This window comes from Diaporthe amygdali (genome assembly GCF_026229845.1).
Source record: "Diaporthe amygdali strain CAA958 chromosome Unknown NODE_1_length_4327563_cov_65_473760, whole genome shotgun sequence".
In the NCBI taxonomy this organism is placed as follows: Eukaryota; Fungi; Ascomycota; class Sordariomycetes; order Diaporthales; family Diaporthaceae; genus Diaporthe; species Diaporthe amygdali.
Window position 1 is genome coordinate 714,276 of NW_026517021.1, and position 19,438 is coordinate 733,713.

At 51.6% G+C, this 19,438-nt stretch overlaps 7 protein-coding genes across 7 annotated transcripts; 3 read left to right on the top strand and 4 right to left on the bottom strand.

Moving 5' to 3' along the window:
• Window positions 1-177: 177 nt before the first annotated feature.
• J7T55_005778 (uncharacterized protein) lies at window positions 178-1,595 on the top strand (the record flags this gene model as incomplete). Its single annotated transcript, XM_053137055.1, has 6 exons — window positions 178-339; window positions 414-855; window positions 907-958; window positions 1,035-1,099; window positions 1,154-1,487; window positions 1,553-1,595. 6 exons carry the CDS (start codon window positions 178-180, stop codon window positions 1,593-1,595), a joined length of 1,098 nt encoding a protein of 365 aa, XP_053000549.1.
• Window positions 1,596-4,301: 2,706 nt separating this feature from the next.
• Window positions 4,302-4,622, bottom strand: J7T55_005779 (uncharacterized protein; the record flags this gene model as incomplete). Its single annotated transcript, XM_053137066.1, has 2 exons — window positions 4,302-4,498; window positions 4,583-4,622. 2 exons carry the CDS (start codon window positions 4,620-4,622, stop codon window positions 4,302-4,304), a joined length of 237 nt encoding a protein of 78 aa, XP_053000550.1.
• Window positions 4,623-6,679: 2,057 nt separating this feature from the next.
• J7T55_005780 (uncharacterized protein) lies at window positions 6,680-7,252 on the top strand (the record flags this gene model as incomplete). Its single annotated transcript, XM_053137077.1, has 2 exons — window positions 6,680-7,055; window positions 7,110-7,252. The coding sequence occupies 2 exons, from the start codon at window positions 6,680-6,682 to the stop codon at window positions 7,250-7,252; spliced, it is 519 nt and encodes a 172-aa protein (XP_053000551.1).
• Window positions 7,253-7,979: 727 nt separating this feature from the next.
• On the bottom strand, window positions 7,980-10,081 carry J7T55_005781 (uncharacterized protein; the record flags this gene model as incomplete). Its single annotated transcript, XM_053137088.1, has 6 exons — window positions 7,980-8,339; window positions 8,434-8,512; window positions 8,592-8,674; window positions 8,737-9,446; window positions 9,514-9,734; window positions 9,819-10,081. 6 exons carry the CDS (start codon window positions 10,079-10,081, stop codon window positions 7,980-7,982), a joined length of 1,716 nt encoding a protein of 571 aa, XP_053000552.1.
• A 2,251-nt stretch (window positions 10,082-12,332) lies between these two features.
• On the top strand, window positions 12,333-13,532 carry J7T55_005782 (uncharacterized protein; the record flags this gene model as incomplete). The annotated part of the gene is made up of 1 exon (XM_053137100.1): window positions 12,333-13,532. One exon carries the CDS (start codon window positions 12,333-12,335, stop codon window positions 13,530-13,532), a length of 1,200 nt encoding a protein of 399 aa, XP_053000553.1.
• A 660-nt stretch (window positions 13,533-14,192) lies between these two features.
• Window positions 14,193-15,475, bottom strand: J7T55_005783 (uncharacterized protein; the record flags this gene model as incomplete). Its single annotated transcript, XM_053137111.1, has 3 exons — window positions 14,193-14,800; window positions 14,864-15,221; window positions 15,272-15,475. 3 exons carry the CDS (start codon window positions 15,473-15,475, stop codon window positions 14,193-14,195), a joined length of 1,170 nt encoding a protein of 389 aa, XP_053000554.1.
• A 3,603-nt stretch (window positions 15,476-19,078) lies between these two features.
• Window positions 19,079-19,438, bottom strand: J7T55_005784 (uncharacterized protein; the record flags this gene model as incomplete). Its single annotated transcript, XM_053137122.1, has 1 exon — window positions 19,079-19,438. One exon carries the CDS (start codon window positions 19,436-19,438, stop codon window positions 19,079-19,081), a length of 360 nt encoding a protein of 119 aa, XP_053000555.1.

Sequence of the window (19,438 nt, forward strand, 5' to 3'; positions counted from 1 at the left end):
CTGGCGTGCCTGGTTAGTGAGTCAGTTCTGCCTTAGACAGGCCTAAATAAAGATGTTTAGATAATCATCGGGAATGCGAGAGCCTCCGAGTTGGTAGAAATTACAAGTTGGCCTGTGCCACTCCTCGAGAACTAGTGATTGTTGCCTCTGTGTTTTCGATAATGTCTATTTGTTGAGATGCCGCCGTTTTCATCGCCTCAAGGCAATGCACCGCAGACGCTGGCTGCTCTGTGGTGCCTTGTAGCCCTGGCCTTGGTATTCGTCCTCCTCAGGCTTTATACCCGGTATAAAGTCATTGATGCTATAGGGATAGATGATCATCTCTTCAATATTGCATTCGTAAGTACAGTAACGCGATGTGTGGGGAGCATTTCCTATCTTGTCACTTACTGACAGCCCCTTGTCTCGAACAGGTCCTCCTGGTCACATACTGCGTTCTGATCACGATATCTGCCTTCTATGGCTTCGGATTAATTCGCGACGACGTGCCCGATCCATGGGATCGATCAATGGTGATAATTCTCACAAATGCTGGGCAGACTGTTGTTGGAGTTGCGGTCTGGATTTCCAAGACCGCTCTGGCTTTCTTTCTGCTGCGCATCTTCGGCGCATGTGGTCGAAAGACGCGGTGGACGATTATACTGCCGCCTGCTCTTCTTGGGCTGTTTGTGACATCGGGACTTCTGGCATTCTGGCTTGAATGTCGGCCGATATCTTTTCTGTGGGACCGGCTGAATCCGGATGGAGTCTGCGGTGACAGTGCCGTGTACTTGAACCTCATTGCCGCCATCCTGAGCTTCTTCTGTGATTTTATTTTCGCGGCTCTACCGTGGTGGACCCTCAAGAATATCCAGAGTAAGTACTGCACAAGATGGCAAGAAGTCCCCGGCTGACCGTTGTATTAAGTGCCACCTCGGGAGAAGAACATTGTGCTGTACAGTCTTAGCTTGGGCATTTTGTAAGTTCTGTTCTGTCAAGTCTGGCCCCAGAGTTTCCAAATCGAAGATCATATCTCTGACAAGTAATCGTGTTAGCGCGGGCGCGTGTGGCATAATGAGAGCAGTCGAGCTGCCATCAATGTCTGATGGGGAATACATGAGTATGTCTGGCCAACTGTGATCAGCAAAGCTGACTTGCTAATCTCTCATTGCAGGAGACAGAGCAGCATTAATCATCTGGCATGCAGCAGAGCTGACAGTCACCATGGTTGCCATCGGAATTCCAGTTTGCCGGCCCCTGTGGAAAGACTGGGTGAGTCGGCTGCTGCCAGGCAGCGAAATGGACCAGAGGTACTCGGCCAGTTACTTTAGTGGTCAGCAGCGGACTATTGGAGGCTCCGAAATGTGGCCATCCAAAGGTGACGATTCAAAGCCGAGGTCAAAGTCCAGAAAGGGTAGCAAGGGCAGCAAGTCCTTGCCGAGTAATATCATTGACTCAGACGATATCGAGATGATGGACACACGGAATACAGGAGGAAGAGATGACATGTCAGGTGGGCATACTCCGGATAGTTGGTCATCTTGGAGTCGTACTTAAAACTCCATGTTCAAAGCGACAATCGCGCAATGCGCATGCCTGGGGCAAAGGGTCTGTGAATTCGAAGTAAATATTGAACATTTTGTGTTATGGCTATCCTTGTATAAATACAGTTTTCCAAAAGAGGCATTACCAATAAGATTTCACGCCAAAAAAGATTCAGCAATGGCCAATATCAGTCATCAGTGGTGTTATGATTGAAACACAGCCTTCTAGCCTCCTGAAACCCTCCTCAGCTTTGCGATCGAGGAGTCAAATGTCGCACCTTAAGCACCTTGTAGGATGTCCTTGGACACAAGTGATGATCAATTACATTCTTCATATAGCTGGGTTCTATGCGCTTCCATTATATGTGCTAAGACACTTGAAAAGCCCAATCTGCTATTCAGTGTTGAGATTAGTCTGAATAATTGTAGTCAGTACCCTGACTAAAACTACAAAGTTGTAGTCAGCAAATTCGTGAATAATTCAGTTGTAGTCACTAGCCTGTCTACAATTAATTTGTAGTCTTGTAGTCAGACTACAATTATTCTGTAATCATGTAGCTGTAGTCAGCTCTTCGGACTACAGACTACAAAACTACATGTATTCAACCCGAAGAGTTAACTACAACTACATGACTACAGAACAATTGTAGTCTGACTAAAAACAACAGATTAATTTTAAATCCCCGCTGCTATTACACTTCTATCAACGCCCTATGCCTACCTAGTGAGAACCAACGACTATAGATAATAGATGGGGTAACAATCCGCAAATAATCCACAAACACACCCATTCTTTGCGAAATCAGCTTCTATTTCTGGCGTATAAAATCAAGCGGGCGTTCAATTTCGAGGCTTCAATAGCGCCCGCTTCCGTTAAAACTCTGGTTCCTAGACCGCTGGTATTTCCAAACACGTTTTCCTGACTTCCAAATCCCCTTTGCCGCTATGCAGGGGGGGGGGACAGGAATCCATATTTCATTTTGAACACGCTAAGGAGTCTATCGCAAACGCCTGTCACGCCGTTGAACCTGCCGAGCTTCATCTGGTGTACCTTTCCAGGCCGGTGTTTCGAAGCGTGTGGTTTGAAGAAGGGCTTGGGTGCCATTGTCCAAGACAGTGCGCTAATGGCGGCCAGGACGACTGTGAATATGCGGCGGCGGTAACTCTCGTCGTCAATGGGTAGAATCGCATGTATGCTGTCGCATTCGCTAACATACGGTCCAGTCAGCATGTGACGAACTCAGCAGTGTGACCCGAACAAAGAACGTTCAGGACGTGCATGCGGCAGCAGCCTCTAATAGTTTATTGGCATGGCCTGGGTCTGCATTCCCTGACTGTGTATAGGTATTGCCTAGCTGTGCGTTGGAGCGCTCTGCCTGTGCATCGAATAAACCTGGCACGGCGTTGCCATTGTCATTGTCATCGTCATTGGCATAGACCTCCTAATCAATTCGCTTGTTGTCATAGAATCCAACATGGGATACTTGAGTTGTCTGAGGATTTACTGAGAGTATGCCGGCACGTGCTGTTTCGTTGTCGACGGACAGAGAAGCATTATCTCTGGAAATGACCGGTGACGCGACGCTATCAATGGGATAAATCCTGCCTTGATTTTAGAGGTGCGGCTGAAAATTGCGAGATATGTCAGAATGTTGCCGTACGCTTCAAGTTTGACAATAGACCTGAAGAGACAAAGGTAGAGGTAGTGACAAACCGCCCACTGACCTGGCGGTTTCTTCTCTTGCTTCCGGCCATAGAATATGTGCAAAGGAGTGGGATATCCTGATTTGGTGCCGATGGAAACTACCTGCTTACGGCTTGCGGCACAACTTTACAGAATCCCAGTCACCAACGATGTAAATTCTCTGGATTTTCATGGCAATCGGTATTGCACGTACTGCTCTCGCTTTCCCAACGCGTCTCAAGTTGCAGCCTTTCGAATCCTGTGGTGCTCAAAGCTATCCATAATGAATTTCTTCTTTGAAGGAGCTAGAACCTGGTAAAAAGAAATACAAAGGTCCGAATTTTTGGCTGATTTTGAGTCACTAGGTAAATATTCCCAGGTGCTCAACTCAGCAGACTGTTGGATCACTACTCTTCTTGTTGACGAGATCTGGACCTTCGTGGGCGCTCTCATGAAATTAACAGCTGAGCAGATCTAATACTTTCAGATCAGAACTTTCAAGCCATCGGACTATATGTGATTTCTCAGTTATTGAACACCTCAGATGACCATCTTCACGGGTGACATGATCTGTGCACACTTGAGCTGTAGATATTGCAGGACTCTGTTGTTGATGCGGACCCCGGAGAGGGGAGAAAAAGCGTGGTCGCGTTCCAGGTTAGGGTTGCGAAAAGGAGTGCTCCTTTCCAAGCGTTTCCTCGAAGCTCACAAGCATTTGAGGCTAGTGTCAATATTCTGGCTGCGCTTGGGCGTCCTTTGGGATGAACTATTCCTCCTACACCTAAGCACTTGCACTGCTCTGGATCATATGCTCACTCAGCGAGCTGCATGCAGCCCCCGGTCTGACGCCGCTGCCTGTGAAACCGCGGGCATGACATGTCCCCAATTTCTGGGTCCGACCTTGCCGGTCACCGAGCTTTGGCTTTGGCTGACGAGAGAAGACGCAGCCAGACGATGAGGGGAAGCGGCCACTGGGTAAGGCCTGCGAGGTGCGAGGTGACAAAAACACCCCAGATTGGCGGTCTGTGTTTGCGACGATCGTCTTGTTCGGGGTGCCACTGCGGAATGGCGCTTCTGCAGCCTCCAGCGCCGGATTATTCCCAGCTGTAGCGCAGGGCCGGCGCTGCGATGACTGCCGGGATCTGCAGCGGCACTTCCGTGTAGAGGAAGTCGGGATGCGGAGGTCGTCCCGAGGTCGGCTGCTCCTCTCTTTCTATTGTGTGCACTGGCCCCAGGCGCAAGGAGTCGTAGCTGTCCGATTCGGTATGATCGATGGAGACGAGCATGATGCCTTCACATGATTATGTGAAACTCTACCGCATCAGCAGTGAGGTGGCTGGCGTCAACAAGAGTCAGAAATATGATTTGCCATGACACGCTTTGTTGACAACTGTCTCTTGTTCGCCGGTCAACATGTACACGCAGGTGAGGGACAAGCTTTCTGGTCGATGATAAGGTTTTGGGCATTCCGCTGTGTTGCCCTGGGTTCCGCTGGGCTGACCCCTGAAACGCTCCTTACGTCCTGCGGGCGGCCTGTAAGCCTCACAAGTGACCCTTTGTCGTCAATTTGGAAACTTCTGGCGTGAGTCGAGCTTCACCTACTGGCTGGCAAGACTAGAAGCTTGTGGTCCTATCAGCCTCTAGGCTGGCTGTTCGGTTTGCCCCTCTGGGTTAAGGCTGCCAGATTCGTGCTACGATGCGACTGGTCTTTGCCCGCCTATCCTCCGCTAGAACCAGAGAATGACTCTGCGCTGATCGACAAGACATGCACTGCAGTTGCACCCCACGCTACTTTGTCACGAGCAACCGTTGGAGCCCTGTTGGCGTGAAGAGGGGTGTCTAAGACATCGTTCTACTGTCTAGTACAAGACATCGGCTACACCCTCCCTTCTTGGAAGACGTCCATGTGCTCAACCGTTATCATGTCTGAGCCCTTGTGAACCATCAGGACCCAGTAATGTAATTCGTAGGACCGCCAGCCACGCGTGCAGGGAGAGAAGGAAAATTCCTCATGACAGAATCTGCGCTTGCCACCGTGATTGCGAGGTTAAGCTGGTCGTGACAGAGGGATCATGTCGTCAGTGTCAGGAAATTTTCTGTCTGCTTCACGATTTTTTTTTCTTTTCGCGCGTTCTCCACCCCTACCTGTTTTAAGCAGTGGTCAGTGCTTGCCATGCCTGTAAATCTCCTGTGAATCTTGCGGTGTTAGTGGAGGGCTGGGAGCAGAGCCGAAGCCAAGGTTGCATTGTAGATCCGCTCTTCGGGCGCGAAAGGGCGAGGTCATGACATGCCCCACTTGATGGCCATCATTCTCGGGCGGTCAATCAGACCATGAGAGCACAGGGCTGTACGAAGAGGGCGTCTGCTGTCCAGTATTGTTCCCCAGATTCTGTTCAGCTGGTGCTGTTCCACAGACGTGTCACAGTGCTCGTATCCGGCACTTGTCGAGGTGCCATGGCAGGGTGCATGAAGCTCAAAGGCTTTGGGAAATCAAGTCAAGATTACCAGATCAATGCTGTGACGACAGCGAAGACTCTTGCTGGGTCGCCGCAGAGCAGTAAGACAGCACCAGCAGGGAAGACTAGCCTGCGCCTAATATCACGGTAAGGTACCCATCCGGTTCCCACACCAGCCGGACCAGGTCTCTCTCAGCCCAACCGCCCACTGGTACGGTACTTCCCTGTCCTGAATCAAGGTACAAACGAATAGAGATGTCCACATCGCACCCGTGAGCTGTCAGTCCAAGGCTCTCTTACCTCCCGCAGATATGCCGGATGATGGCATCCACTCAAGTGCGGCCCAACCCCACCCCAGACGACACCCTATTCTAGCCTGTAATGTGCAACAAGGGAGTCACTGTGGTCACAAAGACGGAGCCGACAGCCTAGATGATCGCATCGTAGTGCGGTGCATTGACAACAGCACTGCGAAGACAGCCGGACAACCAGGCCTTGACTCAGGCCTACGCTTGCAGAATAAGGGGGCCAGCAGTGCCGTCACACACACACACACACAAGCGAGTGCACGCACATGCACCTGAATGCAACCACAGTGATGAGATCACGCTGCAAGCCGTTCTAGACCACCTTTTCTCTGTCCAGTGCACACAAACACACACTTGTTACTTGAATATATATATCGTAGACACCCCCTCGGCCGCTCTCCGATCCGGCCTGACTCATGCATGCCCTGCCTCGCTGGATTCTGCGATAATAAGCAAAACCAAACATCTTCTTACCACCCAAAACTGACTGCGGCGTCAACCTGCATACGCGCCGATCCATAAAAAGAAAGCTGACAACCCCCGAAAATCCTTCCGCTTGGAAATTTGGGTCGCCCTGAGATTTAATATATCCACCACAACGGTACCCAAACAACACAACGAACCGGAAAAGTCCCGCATCATTCGCAGGAAACTCAAACAATCATCAACTCTCACCAGCACATCCCAAGCCACCCACACAAATACACAATGGCACTGTCACAACGCCAACAACAAAGAAGTCACGGCAGCCGCCGCTCCATCTCAGCCAAGGCCTCCTTCAGCGACGATGAGGACGCCATCACGCCGTGCTCATCCCCACCACCCGAGCCCCAGCAGCCCCTCCTCGACACCGCATGCAAGCTGAGTCAAAACGCGCGCTTCTCCATCTCGGCCGCCTCCTCGCGCAAGATGTCTTCGGTGCGGACGTGGCACCTCGACCCGACCGCTGGAGAGGACATGGACGACGCGCACCTGTGGCGTCGCATGCTGGATATCCAGCGCGAGTTCCACTGCTACAACAGCGCGCGCATGGCTGCCGCGCTGCTGGAGCTCGAGATGGGTGTTGATGTTGGTCGATATGCTCGTGAGTACTAGTGTCTTGTCCCTTTCCGAAAGTCTGGTCGCTGATGTGCTGTAGCATCGCGGAGCTGTCTTGATCTTCTGAATGACAGTGTGTCCGACCTTCCTGATGAGGACAAGGAGAGGCTCGTCGAGTGGCTGCACGAGAACTCCACGAAGCGGAAGAGGAGTCCCAAGTGGAAGCGCACCTCGGTTTTCTGAGCTGAGCTTGCTTGCCTTGGCTGGGCATGCACGTATCACGAACCCACGAAGCACGATGTAGTTGTCTTTTCATGTTTCTTCATAGACCAGGTCTCACGCTGGCTTGCATTTGGGGCCGGCGTTTGGAATCTTTTGTGCCGAAAAGCGGCTGTTGGTGGCGAGATTTCCCAGACTGATTTTTGGCTTTAACGCGCGAAGATGAGCGACCGGGAGCACATATGACATCGATACCCATTTCTCTTACTTTTTATCAATCCCCTTCTTCTTCCCGGCCTCGGAGTTTTTTGGACATGTCACGAGGGGCGCTTTGGTGGTTTGACTGGAACCAGGCGACGTAACCTAAATGGCAATGCTACGAACCAGAATCATGACATGCAAACAAATGATTGAAGCTGTCCAATCTGTAATGCTACCCTGACCCTGTTGTCTTGGCTCATTCGCCCTTGTCCAATATGCTGTTTGCCCATTGCTCCCAAGATTGATGGACAATATATACAACGGACGCCGCCGTTGGGCTGCCATAATATAACGCGACAGAAAATCTCTAGAAACCAAAAGTAGTCCACTTCAAGGTAGACACGAAACCAGAGCGCGAATACGTCCACGCCACAGCTAATAAAGGTTTTCCAGAATCGGCCTATTACGGGGTTGACGTTCTGTTTCTCATTACACCCACAGCTTAGGAACAGAAGCACAATGGAAGTCGGCTTGCCGTTTTTTCTTTTTCTTATTCTACCACCTCAACAGTCAAATCGGTGGGCCACCTTGGCTTGTCGACGCCGTTCGTCCTCGTGCCGACGCTGTATCCGGGCTTGACCTCACCTTGAGGGAACTGTAGGATGGGTGCGACAATCCTAACGTCCTTTTGAAGGTACCTGCAGTTGTACGTCGTGAAGTGATGTGGCTTGAGCAGCTTGTTTGCGCTGTATTTCATGATGGTCTGTATCATGGCGGGCAGCATTGTTTGCATGGGTTGGTCGTGCCGGAAGACAAGCGAGCCGTTGCTCTTCCACAAGTCCTGCCATACCGCGTCGGGGTACATGCCGACGCTGTTTACTAGCCACGTTGAGTAGTAGTTGAGCGCAATCTGTTTTTACACCAGGAGAATATTTGTCAGGAGATACATATGGCGACTTTTGTGTTCGTGTCAGATGGCAGGAGGAGGGCTGGCTTCGACTCACATCGACGCTATAAGATCCTCCTTTCTCAGCTCGACGTATCAAAGACGTCAGGACGCCGGCAACACCGGCTACTCCTGTGCTGATAGGGGTTACGTCGTCAGCTTTTAAGAGAGGGAGAAGATCAATGCTAGTGCAATATGTGAAGATCGTTGGCTCACCAGTAGTCAGAGTTCGGAAACACCGGGGTAACGGGCTCGTCATTACCCATTGCGCGACCGAACTCGTACGAGACTCCACAGTTCTAGGAATTGCACTATCAGTAAGAAACCAAGCTCATTCAGGAAACAGGTCAAAGAAGCTTACGGCATCACTGATCTGCTGCCAGCCGCTCCTGTCCTTCCATGGACCGTTCCAGCCGTAGCAATTCTCGCGCACGTATATGATGCCACGGCTGCGGTCTCGAAATATCTCCATGATATCCTGCTCGCCAAAGCCATACTTGTCAAGCACACCGGGCCGGTAACCTTGGAGGAATACATCGGCGTCAAGGATGAGCTCTCGCAAGGTAGCCCGGTCTGTTTCCTTGCGCAAGTCCAGCAGCGCGTTCCATTTGCCATGATTCAGGTCTAGATGCAAGGCTGACATATCGGGCAGGTGAGGCGCGACAATACGCATAACGCTGGCGCCAAGCTCGGCGAGGCCGCGGGTGATGGCGGGTGCAGCGATGATGCGGCTGAGATCAATGACCTTGAGCCCCGCGAGCGGCCGCTTGGCAGATGTCTGGGGTACGTCGGGCCACCAGCATGGCTTCTGCTGAGGGTTGGGATGCTCGCGGATTTCAAAGAGACCCACGTGGGCGTTGGCTTTCCCGTGCTCGCTTTCGCGGAATTGCTCCCGGGTATAGCAAATAGTGCCAGCCTGCTTGTATATGTCGGTCGCACGGTGCTGCAACTCATCGGCCGTCAGCTTGCCCACCGACTCACCGATGGCAGCTGAAGCCTCGGGCAAAGACTCAAATTCCATCTCATGGGGCATGCCAATGCTGTCAAGCGTAGGATCAGGGTTCATTGAGCCTGCCCGTCAGAATGAGAAGAATTAGAAGAATATCCTCGCAGCTGATTCATAGTGGGTGCGGCATACCGTGAAGATGAAAGAACTTTCCGTCTAAAGTCTTATATATGTTAGTAGCAGCCGTTCTGTAAATGCTTGACTTAGAGTGGTGGTTATCCCAGTCGGGAAAATATCTCGAGAGCTTTGCCCGACCCTCTGGGGTTGACATGATAGACATTGCAGAGAGGTTATCTCCTGCGGGGTCAAGCGTCCAGAGCATCGTCGACATGATGAACAGCTGGGCATGGTCACTGTCGGCCACGTGTGAGTCTCGGTCTCTTTTCTGACCACGAGTAGCCAGAGCCATTGAGACAAATATTGCAGAAAGAACTCACGTGTCGATGGTGATTGGCACGGGCTCGAGACCGTATTTTCTCTTGAGCAGCACATTGACGAGAATAGCCTCATAGGCCTTGAGGGTAGATATGCTCTCGGCAAAGCGCCAATTGATGGGGATGCTGGGTAAGTCGCTCCCAGTGAAGGATATCTTTCTGGCAGCTTCAGCAGCATCGGTGGGTAGATCAGAGGCGATCAAGGGATTTTCCAAAATGCCCTTGTTGAGGAGCTGCTTTGCCTGTTCGGGGACCGAGTAATCCATAGCGAACGTCAACTTTTGTGTCTCAACTCAAAGAAGAGCTAGGAGTTCGAAGACAGTGAACTTGTAGTGAACTAAGGACGCAATTATGATGATCGGTATTACAAGCTAAATCGATACTATCAGCTCAGACGGTGGAGTTGCGTTGAGTAGACCGCGGCTAATCTCACAACAGTTCCGAGGCCCATATCAAACCATTAAATCGGCGATTGGTCCGCGCCGAGCCGCCGAAGGCGCAGCACTACATGTGAATGGTGAGAGTCCATTTTACCACCTCCAGTGGGCCCGATGCGGATCCAGGCCGCATGCCAATCAAGGAGCGAGCGTGTTGACTGAATGCATTGCACAACAGACTGGCGGACCCGACCATTAGCAGTCTTGCATAAAGTCCTTCTGCAGGGTTTGCTGTTGCAGAAATGCCCCCGTAAGCGACAGGGTTCGGAATCCTGACTGTGCCGGAAGTAGTTGGAGCCGTGGGAGCTTTGCTCTCATATGCATTCAATCGTTCCAGAGCAAAAATGTGACTGACGAAGTGCGGACAATTAGCATGATTTTGGAACGACTGAATGTACATCGATTGCCCTTATCGCTGATTCAGTACCATACGCTGTTATTCAATTATCAACTTTTCAAATAAATCGAAGCACTTCAAAACTGCAAAACCAAGACAATTGCTTCGATATGAAGGGCAAATCAATTGATCAGATGCAACCAGGGGAATCTGTTTGCATTTAAAATCGAGCACGAATCGAATACTGTCAACCGTACTTCAATTTTGAAGAATCAATTTCGAAGTTCTCCAAAATCATCAAATCCCACGCCTGACGCTTGTCAGGTAAGCCTCAAGTGCTTTCAGCACGGTCTCAGCATACTCAAGCCGGCAACAACGATCGTACGGCCAATCGCTATTACCTGCATACTCCAAGAGCATATCATCAGTGAACATATTGTGTCCCCCGGGTATGGTTACCAACAAACTGGTTCGCACTTCGTACACCAGTAGACCTTACTACGAACATGAGTGCATATAATGCGAGGCCAATGGATGTCACATAATCTTTGTGAGGTAAATTGCGAATCCTTACGACTGAAATTATTATTTCAAACCCGACTACTAAAGCTAGATTCAGCTACAGGACGAACATCAGCCCAAGCAGATTTAGCCTACGGTAGCTAAAGGGCTAAGGGTGGAAAATCCCCTGGCCAGCTGATCATCCATTTACTGCTTCATTATTTTCATGTTTAAAGAAGACGTTACTTGATCACAGAGCAGGCTTGCCTTCTGAAACGCGTGCAAGATCCTCTTCGAGCTCACGGGCTCGGAGCCCTCATGACATTTGAGACGGTTCCCTTACCTTCATAGCACAAAAGCTCGATGTACAAAAGAAATTTGTTCATTTTCATTCAGAGTTACCCGAAGTAGGAAAGGGAGAGACCAGCAAAGCTGTGCGCGCTTCAAAGCCCAGGCACCCGCGCCCTGTGTTCTTACATTTGAAAGAAAGTAGTAGTAGCAACGGCAAGGCTTTATCATCATCTGGCGGGAATGCCTATCCCCCGGCGGTTTCTCACCTGAAGAAGGAGGACCTCTGCCCCTCTCGGGCGGGCCGGCGTGGGTACGGTCTCTCCTGCAAGAACGTCTGCCCGGGCCGCCGCGTCCCGAGCCTCCGCCCCTCACATATAACAACAGCCATGTAGGAATATAGTACCGCTTATCTTTCACTTGTATCAGTTTATAACTGTAAAACTTACTCTTCTATCCCAGTTAGGCCTCCAGCTTTACTCTATGCAGTCAGGGACAGATTAGGAAACTCCAATGTGGGGTGACCCGGCCAGATAATTGGCCGCAAGTGCACAATGCCACACACTCTGCAAGGAGATGCAGGTGTCCCTATTAGGAATAGTTCAAGTCTCTCTTGGGGGTGACTGCAGTACAGCCTCATGAGAATCACTTTAGTCCTCTTGCATTGGGATGACTGCATCGATGAATAGAATCAGAGCTCAACACACTTCAGACAATGAGCAACACGTAATGATAGAAGAATATAAAAAAGGCTCGACCCCCATTCTTGCCCCTCTAGATAGACTTGCAACATGCATCACCTTCATGACATTGCTCAGCCGTAAACATCAAGACCGGTACAGTTCCTACAGTTTCACTCAAAGCAGCGACTCACCATTATCTCCTCTCAAAGTTGCATAAGTTCCTTTTCCGATGCTCTTACTAGGAATCATGCAGTCCTCACAGTCCACCACCATGGTCCCCTTCACCATCGACAATGTTCTGCCAGGAATGCTCTCCCTCCCCGACTCGCCGGACCTGTACCGCATCCGCATCCAGCCCACGCACGCCGCGGCGGGCCAGCCGACTATCAAGTACCTAGCTGCTCCAAACTCAAGCAAGGTCTTCATCGGACCCGACGCTCACACTCGCCGCCATAACAACCTTGTCTTCAACACGGTCCCTGCCGGCGACTGGATCATTGGCCGGCTCGCCGCCACAGAAGATCGTGACGGCCAGGCGGGCAAGCTCGCTCTGACATCGACCGAGACTGACACCGCTGGTGCGCTTGATAGCCTCGGGTTATGCAGCGCAGAGCCCGTCTGGTGTAGCACGACCGTCGACGTGGTGGACTGCCGGGACGCGCCAGGTAGTCCGCGCTGGACGGTCGCAGTCAACGCGGACGGAAGGGAGATCAGCGTCCCGAAGCCCACCGATCTCCAGTGCATGGACTATGTCTCCGCTTCCATCGTGACGGCCCCCGCTGAAGTAATGACGGATGCAGACGAGGTGCTTCGCGTGACAGACTGGCTGCCCGGCCATTGGGTGGGCATCGAGAACGACGCCCGCGCCCACGAGATCATCCAAGCTCAGGACCCTGGGCTGGCGCCGCGCTTTCTGGCGCACGTCACTGAGAATCATTCGCGTGTGATAGGATTTCTCCTCGAGCGCGTTCCGGATGCTCGTGAGGCCGGCACCGCAGACGTAGACAAGTGCAGATCAGCCCTGACGCGGCTGCATGCCCTCGGCATCGTGAAAGGGCAGTTGAGCCGCCACTCGTTCCTCGTGCGCAGTGATGGCTCCGTCATGGTTCAGGGCCCCTTCGCCGGCCTCTCCAAGGACGAAAGCTCTAATGAGGTAATGAAAACGGAGATGGACAGTCTCGAGACGGTCCTGGCCCGGAGCCCGTCTGTGTTTGAGGATCAGGCGGCGAAGATGCTCAGGTTGATTGATCCCCAGAGAATGAGGTTGCTTGAGGAGTTTGAAAAGGCAGACGGGTTTGTGGTGCCCTTCGTGTTCTGGCAGGAGTCTCTTGAGGGTGGTGGGCGTATCACGCTTACCGTCGAACAGCACAGAGAGCTGGCTAAGGGGTTTGAGGAGAACGGCTTCCGATGGACGAAGGAGCTTCAGGAGCAAGCTAAGGAGCGGTTTGAGCCCTCTGTAGAGTCAGTCTGAAGATTAAGAACTCGGTCTTGAGAGAAGTGGTAAAACTGGTTGGAGGAGGAAGACATGGCTTATTGGTTGGATGGAAGCTATTGCGCTCGTTGCTTTTGCTCACAATACTGAAGATTTGTTCTTTGTACAAGCACTATTCTTTACTCACACCTGCAGAATTTGTATCAGCCATCACTTAGGCCACCCAACTCTTCTGGTCTCTAGTCATTGGGAATCTCTAATTATTCTACAGGTAGTGTGCATTTACAATTGAGCCGTCTAGTCTATATGGCGCCTCTGATGGTGTGTGAAGAAAAACGACCATCACAGGGACGCGATTGCAAAGGAAAAAGGGCTGATGTCAGATATGATGGACCGAAAGGTCTTCTAAGGAGCACCTGGAAGACCGCAATGTGCACTGGTGATTATCCACTATTAAGAGCGGTCGAAGCAGGATTTCGAACTTTGATCCCACAGAGAGACCTTGCAATTATGAACGAAGGCTAGATTCAGACTCAATGATGCCGCATTCAAGGAGAGGCGAGTCCAAGCTGATTTAGGACGACGAGTGTCTGAAGGTACAAGGTACACAATGTAATACATTTCTGTTCCAACGCCCTGCGCCTGCCGACATTAGCGACTAATGACAAGGTGTTAATGCTACTTCTATCAAGAATGTCATCAACAGAGACCCAGGCTCTGAGCCATGACGAAGAACGGCGATTCAAGTGCAGCACCGTCTTGGGCAGGTACTGCCAATGACACCTCATTCAAAGCGACCAAAACCTGCGGCTTGACCAGGGTCACCGGGTCCTGGTACTCATATCCTTCGCGTGAAATATGTCGGTATCGGAATGCTGGCGCTACTACGCAGAGTGCCTCCACGCGTTGTTTAATGACCCCCGTAGCCAAACGCGACCTGATAGAATCCAAGGGCGAGTTGTCCCGCAAGGCGGTGACCGTGGCGACCGATTTTAGATCCATATCACTCAATCTGGAGTGGAAGTCCGTTTCTGGGCCGATTATCTGGTCCAGGTCGAGGGTCCAAATGTCATCTGCCTCGATCATCATGTGCTCGTTGAGCTCGACCGCCGCGGCGATGATTTTCCGTGCCAATTGGTGTGCCCCGTCCTCGCCTAAGGGCCTTGCGAATACCTTGAAGACTCGCACAAGCAGCTGGCACAGCTCGTCGGTCTTGGCGTTCCGTGCTGATCTGAGCCAACTGTGGTCGGCAGTTCTGAAAACGGCAGACAAGGCCTGTCTTTTCCACAGGCGTCGGGAATATGATCCTGGACGGAGAGTTAGCGAGCCAACATTCTTACTACGAATACATCACTCGATTTATTTCTTACCGAATTGACCATCAGTAGCTTTTCCCATCAGGTAGTCCAGTTCGTTGATGTTTCTAATGTAATATGTAGCGTTCTCGCCTGGCTGGAGGTAAAAGTCCAAAGTAGCTTGCTGCGAGAATAGTTTTTGCAGTAGAAAACGCCAGATGTAGGCCCTCCAAATGTCGGAAACGCTGGTCAGTGGATTCGTAGCAGCCGCCTGAAGGTCTGGATTGGAACGCAGGGCAGTTCGAAAGGCTTTCGCTAGCCCTTCGCTTTTCATAGCCTGCAGGACACGCGATTTGTGATTTTGGTCATGTCGGAGTGATCTTTCCATCGAGTTGACAAAATCGTCTATGGTAGCCTCGACTTTTGCATATTTCTGCACTTCATTTAGTACTTGTTGCTTATAGCAAATATTTGTCAACGTACCGGTCGAACTTCCTCAGGAGTCTGTACGCCGAAATGATTTACTCCCAGAAGTACAATCAATCTTTCGGAGAGCCCCTTGATATCGTCATATGCATCTTGCAACTGGTCCTTGAGAGTTTCGTTTTCAATTATCAGGGCCTCATTTTGCCTAATCACTTCCTCCTCATCTAGCGTAAGCATGTGGATCGGCTTAGGCTCAGGCATCGTGACAGTTCGGTCGAGGCTTTCAATCCAGGGTTCAGGTATCTGATGTGTATGAAGGGTCTCTGGATCTATATGTACTTTCCAAATTTCTTTTCAGGCCCCATTGTAGGACTGCTCAGCCTCAGCCGCTTTCAGGTCAAGGTCGTCTGCGGCTGAACCAACATGCATGGTAGACAAAGAGATACAGTTGTTCTTCCCCTGTTCCGGTAGTAAATTCAATTGGAAACAATAGTGGCATGAAGTCAGCAACTCTTTGTAGGATAAAGTTAGATAACAGACAAGCTAGTCAAATGCATGTTGTAGGGTGAGACCACTTTCTTAATGTCAGCACTCAGATATGAAAGCCTCAAACCGTGTGGATCAAATATAATTGTATTATATATCCACGACATGTTCCAGGTACTACCAAATCCATGTAAATACGAAACAAGATATGCCAGACCAAGGCTCAGCAGCGATGTGTTCTCAGCTTCCGAACACCAAGTCTGCCCAGGCATGAGCATGTCAAGTTCCAATGTAAAACATCCGTGGCAGACACAGTTCATTGTCCTCAACAAGGAGATTCTCTGCTCCTTTAGGGATAGCAGATCAAACGAATGTTTCAGGGACAGCAGTGTTTTCTTCTGGTACCAGTTATATCGAGCTGGTACTTGAGAGAACGGTCGAGGCTTCTGGAGCATACTGTTCTATCACCTCATTATAAGTACCTGGGTCGGGGGTTATGATGAGTACCTGAGTCTGATGCGTTGTCGTAATATCAAACAGGCAGTTTAGACCATATGTACACCTGCTAGGCTGCACTTACAAGGTCCTGCAGACTCCTCGACTAATTCGCAGTGTGCGTGTATTGTGACTGTGACGGTCTCTAAGCGAATATGATGCGGAGCAATTCAAGCGAGAGTAGTTCCTGGAGCAATCAGTATTCGTGACGAGTGAAGTCGGTGGAATAATGTGCCCTGCTGAACGTATGGTGGCTTCTCTCGCATTGGTAGCGTGCGCGGCAGACCGATCCACGCGTGGTGTGCGCTGAGCTCATCGCTGATCGCAGGCCGCAGACCTACGGAGCAACTAGGTCGACTTCATACTTTGACCATTGATACGGCTGTTCTGCGTTGGCTCGCCTACATTGTCTTACGCAGGCCGGCGGTACCATACCACGAAGCAGCATCCTATGGCGCCAGCACCTACATGTCCGCGGTTAATACACCGAACACGTCAACAACAACACTACATGTCGGCCTACTGCCACTGAGCGCGGCCTCGATTGCAAGCGAGGCAGTAGCCGAGCCAAGCTACTTAGTTGCCTCCTCGATGGGCTTACCTGCCGCAGACGCTTCTCCCGAGTCAGCTGGCACGAATGCGCCATCGCCACGGGACGAGATAGATTGTTTGGCATCCCGAGACTTGAGTCTTTGCGATCAGTGGGCAAGAGCATTTGGGAGAGTGGGGGGTATGCTGATGCAGTGCAATGTCAACGCCGTGCAGGTCTTTGATCCACGCTTGCCCAGCCGAGACACTCCAACGATACTTACTGCCGCAGGATACGTAGACAGATGGCCACTAAACCCCCGATCAAGCCAGGCCCGGCCCCTTACATATCCGACAGAACACAAGCACGCTCCTCACCCGCCCCGGATCCAGGCCCAGATCCAGCCCCCGGATCAGGGCTGCGGATGTGAGTGGGGGGAGCGCGCACCGAGCCGCCCCCCAGATCGTCCATCTCCGAAATCTAAGTCAACTGAGCCGCAAGCGTCCGAACTAAAACCTTCGCAACAAGCATAGAAGAAAAAAAAGGCGGCCCTAAGTCAAAAATAAAGAAGTAAAAATATACAGCCATCGCAGGAACACCCCACCCGCCCGAGATCAGACAAGGGGTCCATCCACATCCATGAGGTGAAACAAAGACGGCAGATTTAGACGCAGCGCGCGCACCCCCTGTTGCTTCTAGATTGCCCCCCGGCCAGGTTTTCATCCGGTCATCGATGGTAGCGCGCGCGCTCATCCCATTGTTGTGCGATGTGAGGTAGCAGTAGGCACTGGCAGGAAGGAAAAGGGATTAGCCGTTGCTAATTCTGCCTTATGGGGCTTGGGCGCGGGAGTTGACTTGTGTGGGGGAGTTGCCGGGAATTTTATTTTAGGGATCGGCGAGATGGCTGCCGGCTTGGGTCGATCTTTGTCGTCACGACCTTGAGCTTTTTTCGCCATCGATGAGGCGTGCCGGTTTTCGGTGGCGATAGGCAAGAGTGTGAGGCTCTGCTTTGGAGTGAATATTTGTTGGAAAGGATCACTTCAGGCAGATAGAGACAGACATGTTGTTTGTAGTGTGTTCATTCTGATTATCTATTCTCACTACCAAATATAGAGAGTCAGGCCAATATATGTACCAGAAACCCCTTCATCGTCGCTAAAGACGTGCCAATCCCGGATTGGTAAACAGACCAAAAACAGTTGAGTGCAACCATAAATAAAAAAGGGCCCCAAAGCGGTAGGCCGGGATATCGTCAAGCAGAAATGAGGCGCTGGGAAGGGGAATCAATCTAGTCTGTGACAGGTAGTTGCATATTGAAGTAGGCCGTAGATAGATGGCGTGCAGTATGCAGGATGCATTGACCATCAGAAAGGCAAGCAAGCAAGCAGGTCGCTAGATGGTGTCCCCCAAAGAAGCACAAAAGACGAAATAGCAGTGGCGCCGAAACGAAAAACACAAATTGACTCCGTGCAGAATGCATGCAGGCTTAAACGAGTCCGAGGGCGGCACGCCGCAGACAGACTCGTTGTGCCCTTCCCTTTCCTTCCCTGGTGACCCTTCCCTGTCGTAACGTACTGTACAAAGGGCGAACGTATCAATTTGTGGTGTAATGTGAAGTTGTGTGGCGTGCAGGGCGATGAGGGTCTGGCATCCCCAGCCCAGTATTCGAGGTCGTCCGTTCCCTTTCTATCCGTCTAGTGTCTATGCTTCTATGACTGTATAGAACATCTAGAGTCTATCGTCTTGTCTTTGTCTTTGTCTTTGTCTGGTATGCCTGCCTGCCTACCTGTCTCTCTTTGTTTGTTTGAGACAGGCAGGCAGGGCGTCTATCGTGTAGCGAGCGAGCTGGCAGCCTCTTTTCGACGGCCGAGATGTGTAGCCTCTCCCTGCATGGTGTTTTGTCTCCTCCCCGCCCCAATGCCGTCCGTGTACAACCCATCCGCCCTCCCATGTGTACACGGTCATTGGCTTGGCTTGGAGCTTTGCATGGTGGAGGATGGAGGGGGCTGTTAGGAGGCGTCGTCTCGAGGGCTGCGTCGGGTTCGGTCATCGGTCGAAGAGGGGGGAGAGGCGTCGACGTCAGGGGAGGGGCCGCTCGCATTCTCGCGAAGGGATAGACGTAAGCAGGTTGGGTTAGCCCGCCTTGCCAAGGCTGTTGTGCAACGATGTGGCGTTTACCGGGGCCGGCTGCTGCATGTGCTGTAATGCGCGCGGGTGTGGTGTCTTGGGTGCGTATGCACCTCGCAGACACTTACCCACACATACACACACTGCGCCGGACTCCGATGGTGCGGGCGTCGGTGTTGGAGTGTAGCGAGCTGCCACGGCTTTGCTTCTTGCAGGTGATGGCTCGCTCATTTCTTCTTGTCACTCTTCTTGTGGTGGTGCTTGTGCCCGTGCTTGTGGTGGTGTCCATGACCACTGCTCGTTGTGGCGCCAGAGGAGGGCGCCGAAGTAGGCTCATAGTAGGCGCGCTGGCGCGTGCGGCCGCGATGCTCGTCGTGTGAGTCAAAGCTGGAGCTGCTGTAGCGGCGCAGGTCCTCCTCGTGCCAGTCTGACAGGGGCTTGCCGCCGAAGGTGAGCTCGTCGTCCTCGATAGGGATGACCTTCATCCAGGTGGCCTGGGCTGGGACGTCATAGTAGTAGGCGTGTTGGTAGGGCGAGGAGGTGGTGGATGAGTAGGCGCTGCCCCGTGATGATTGTTGTGAAGACAT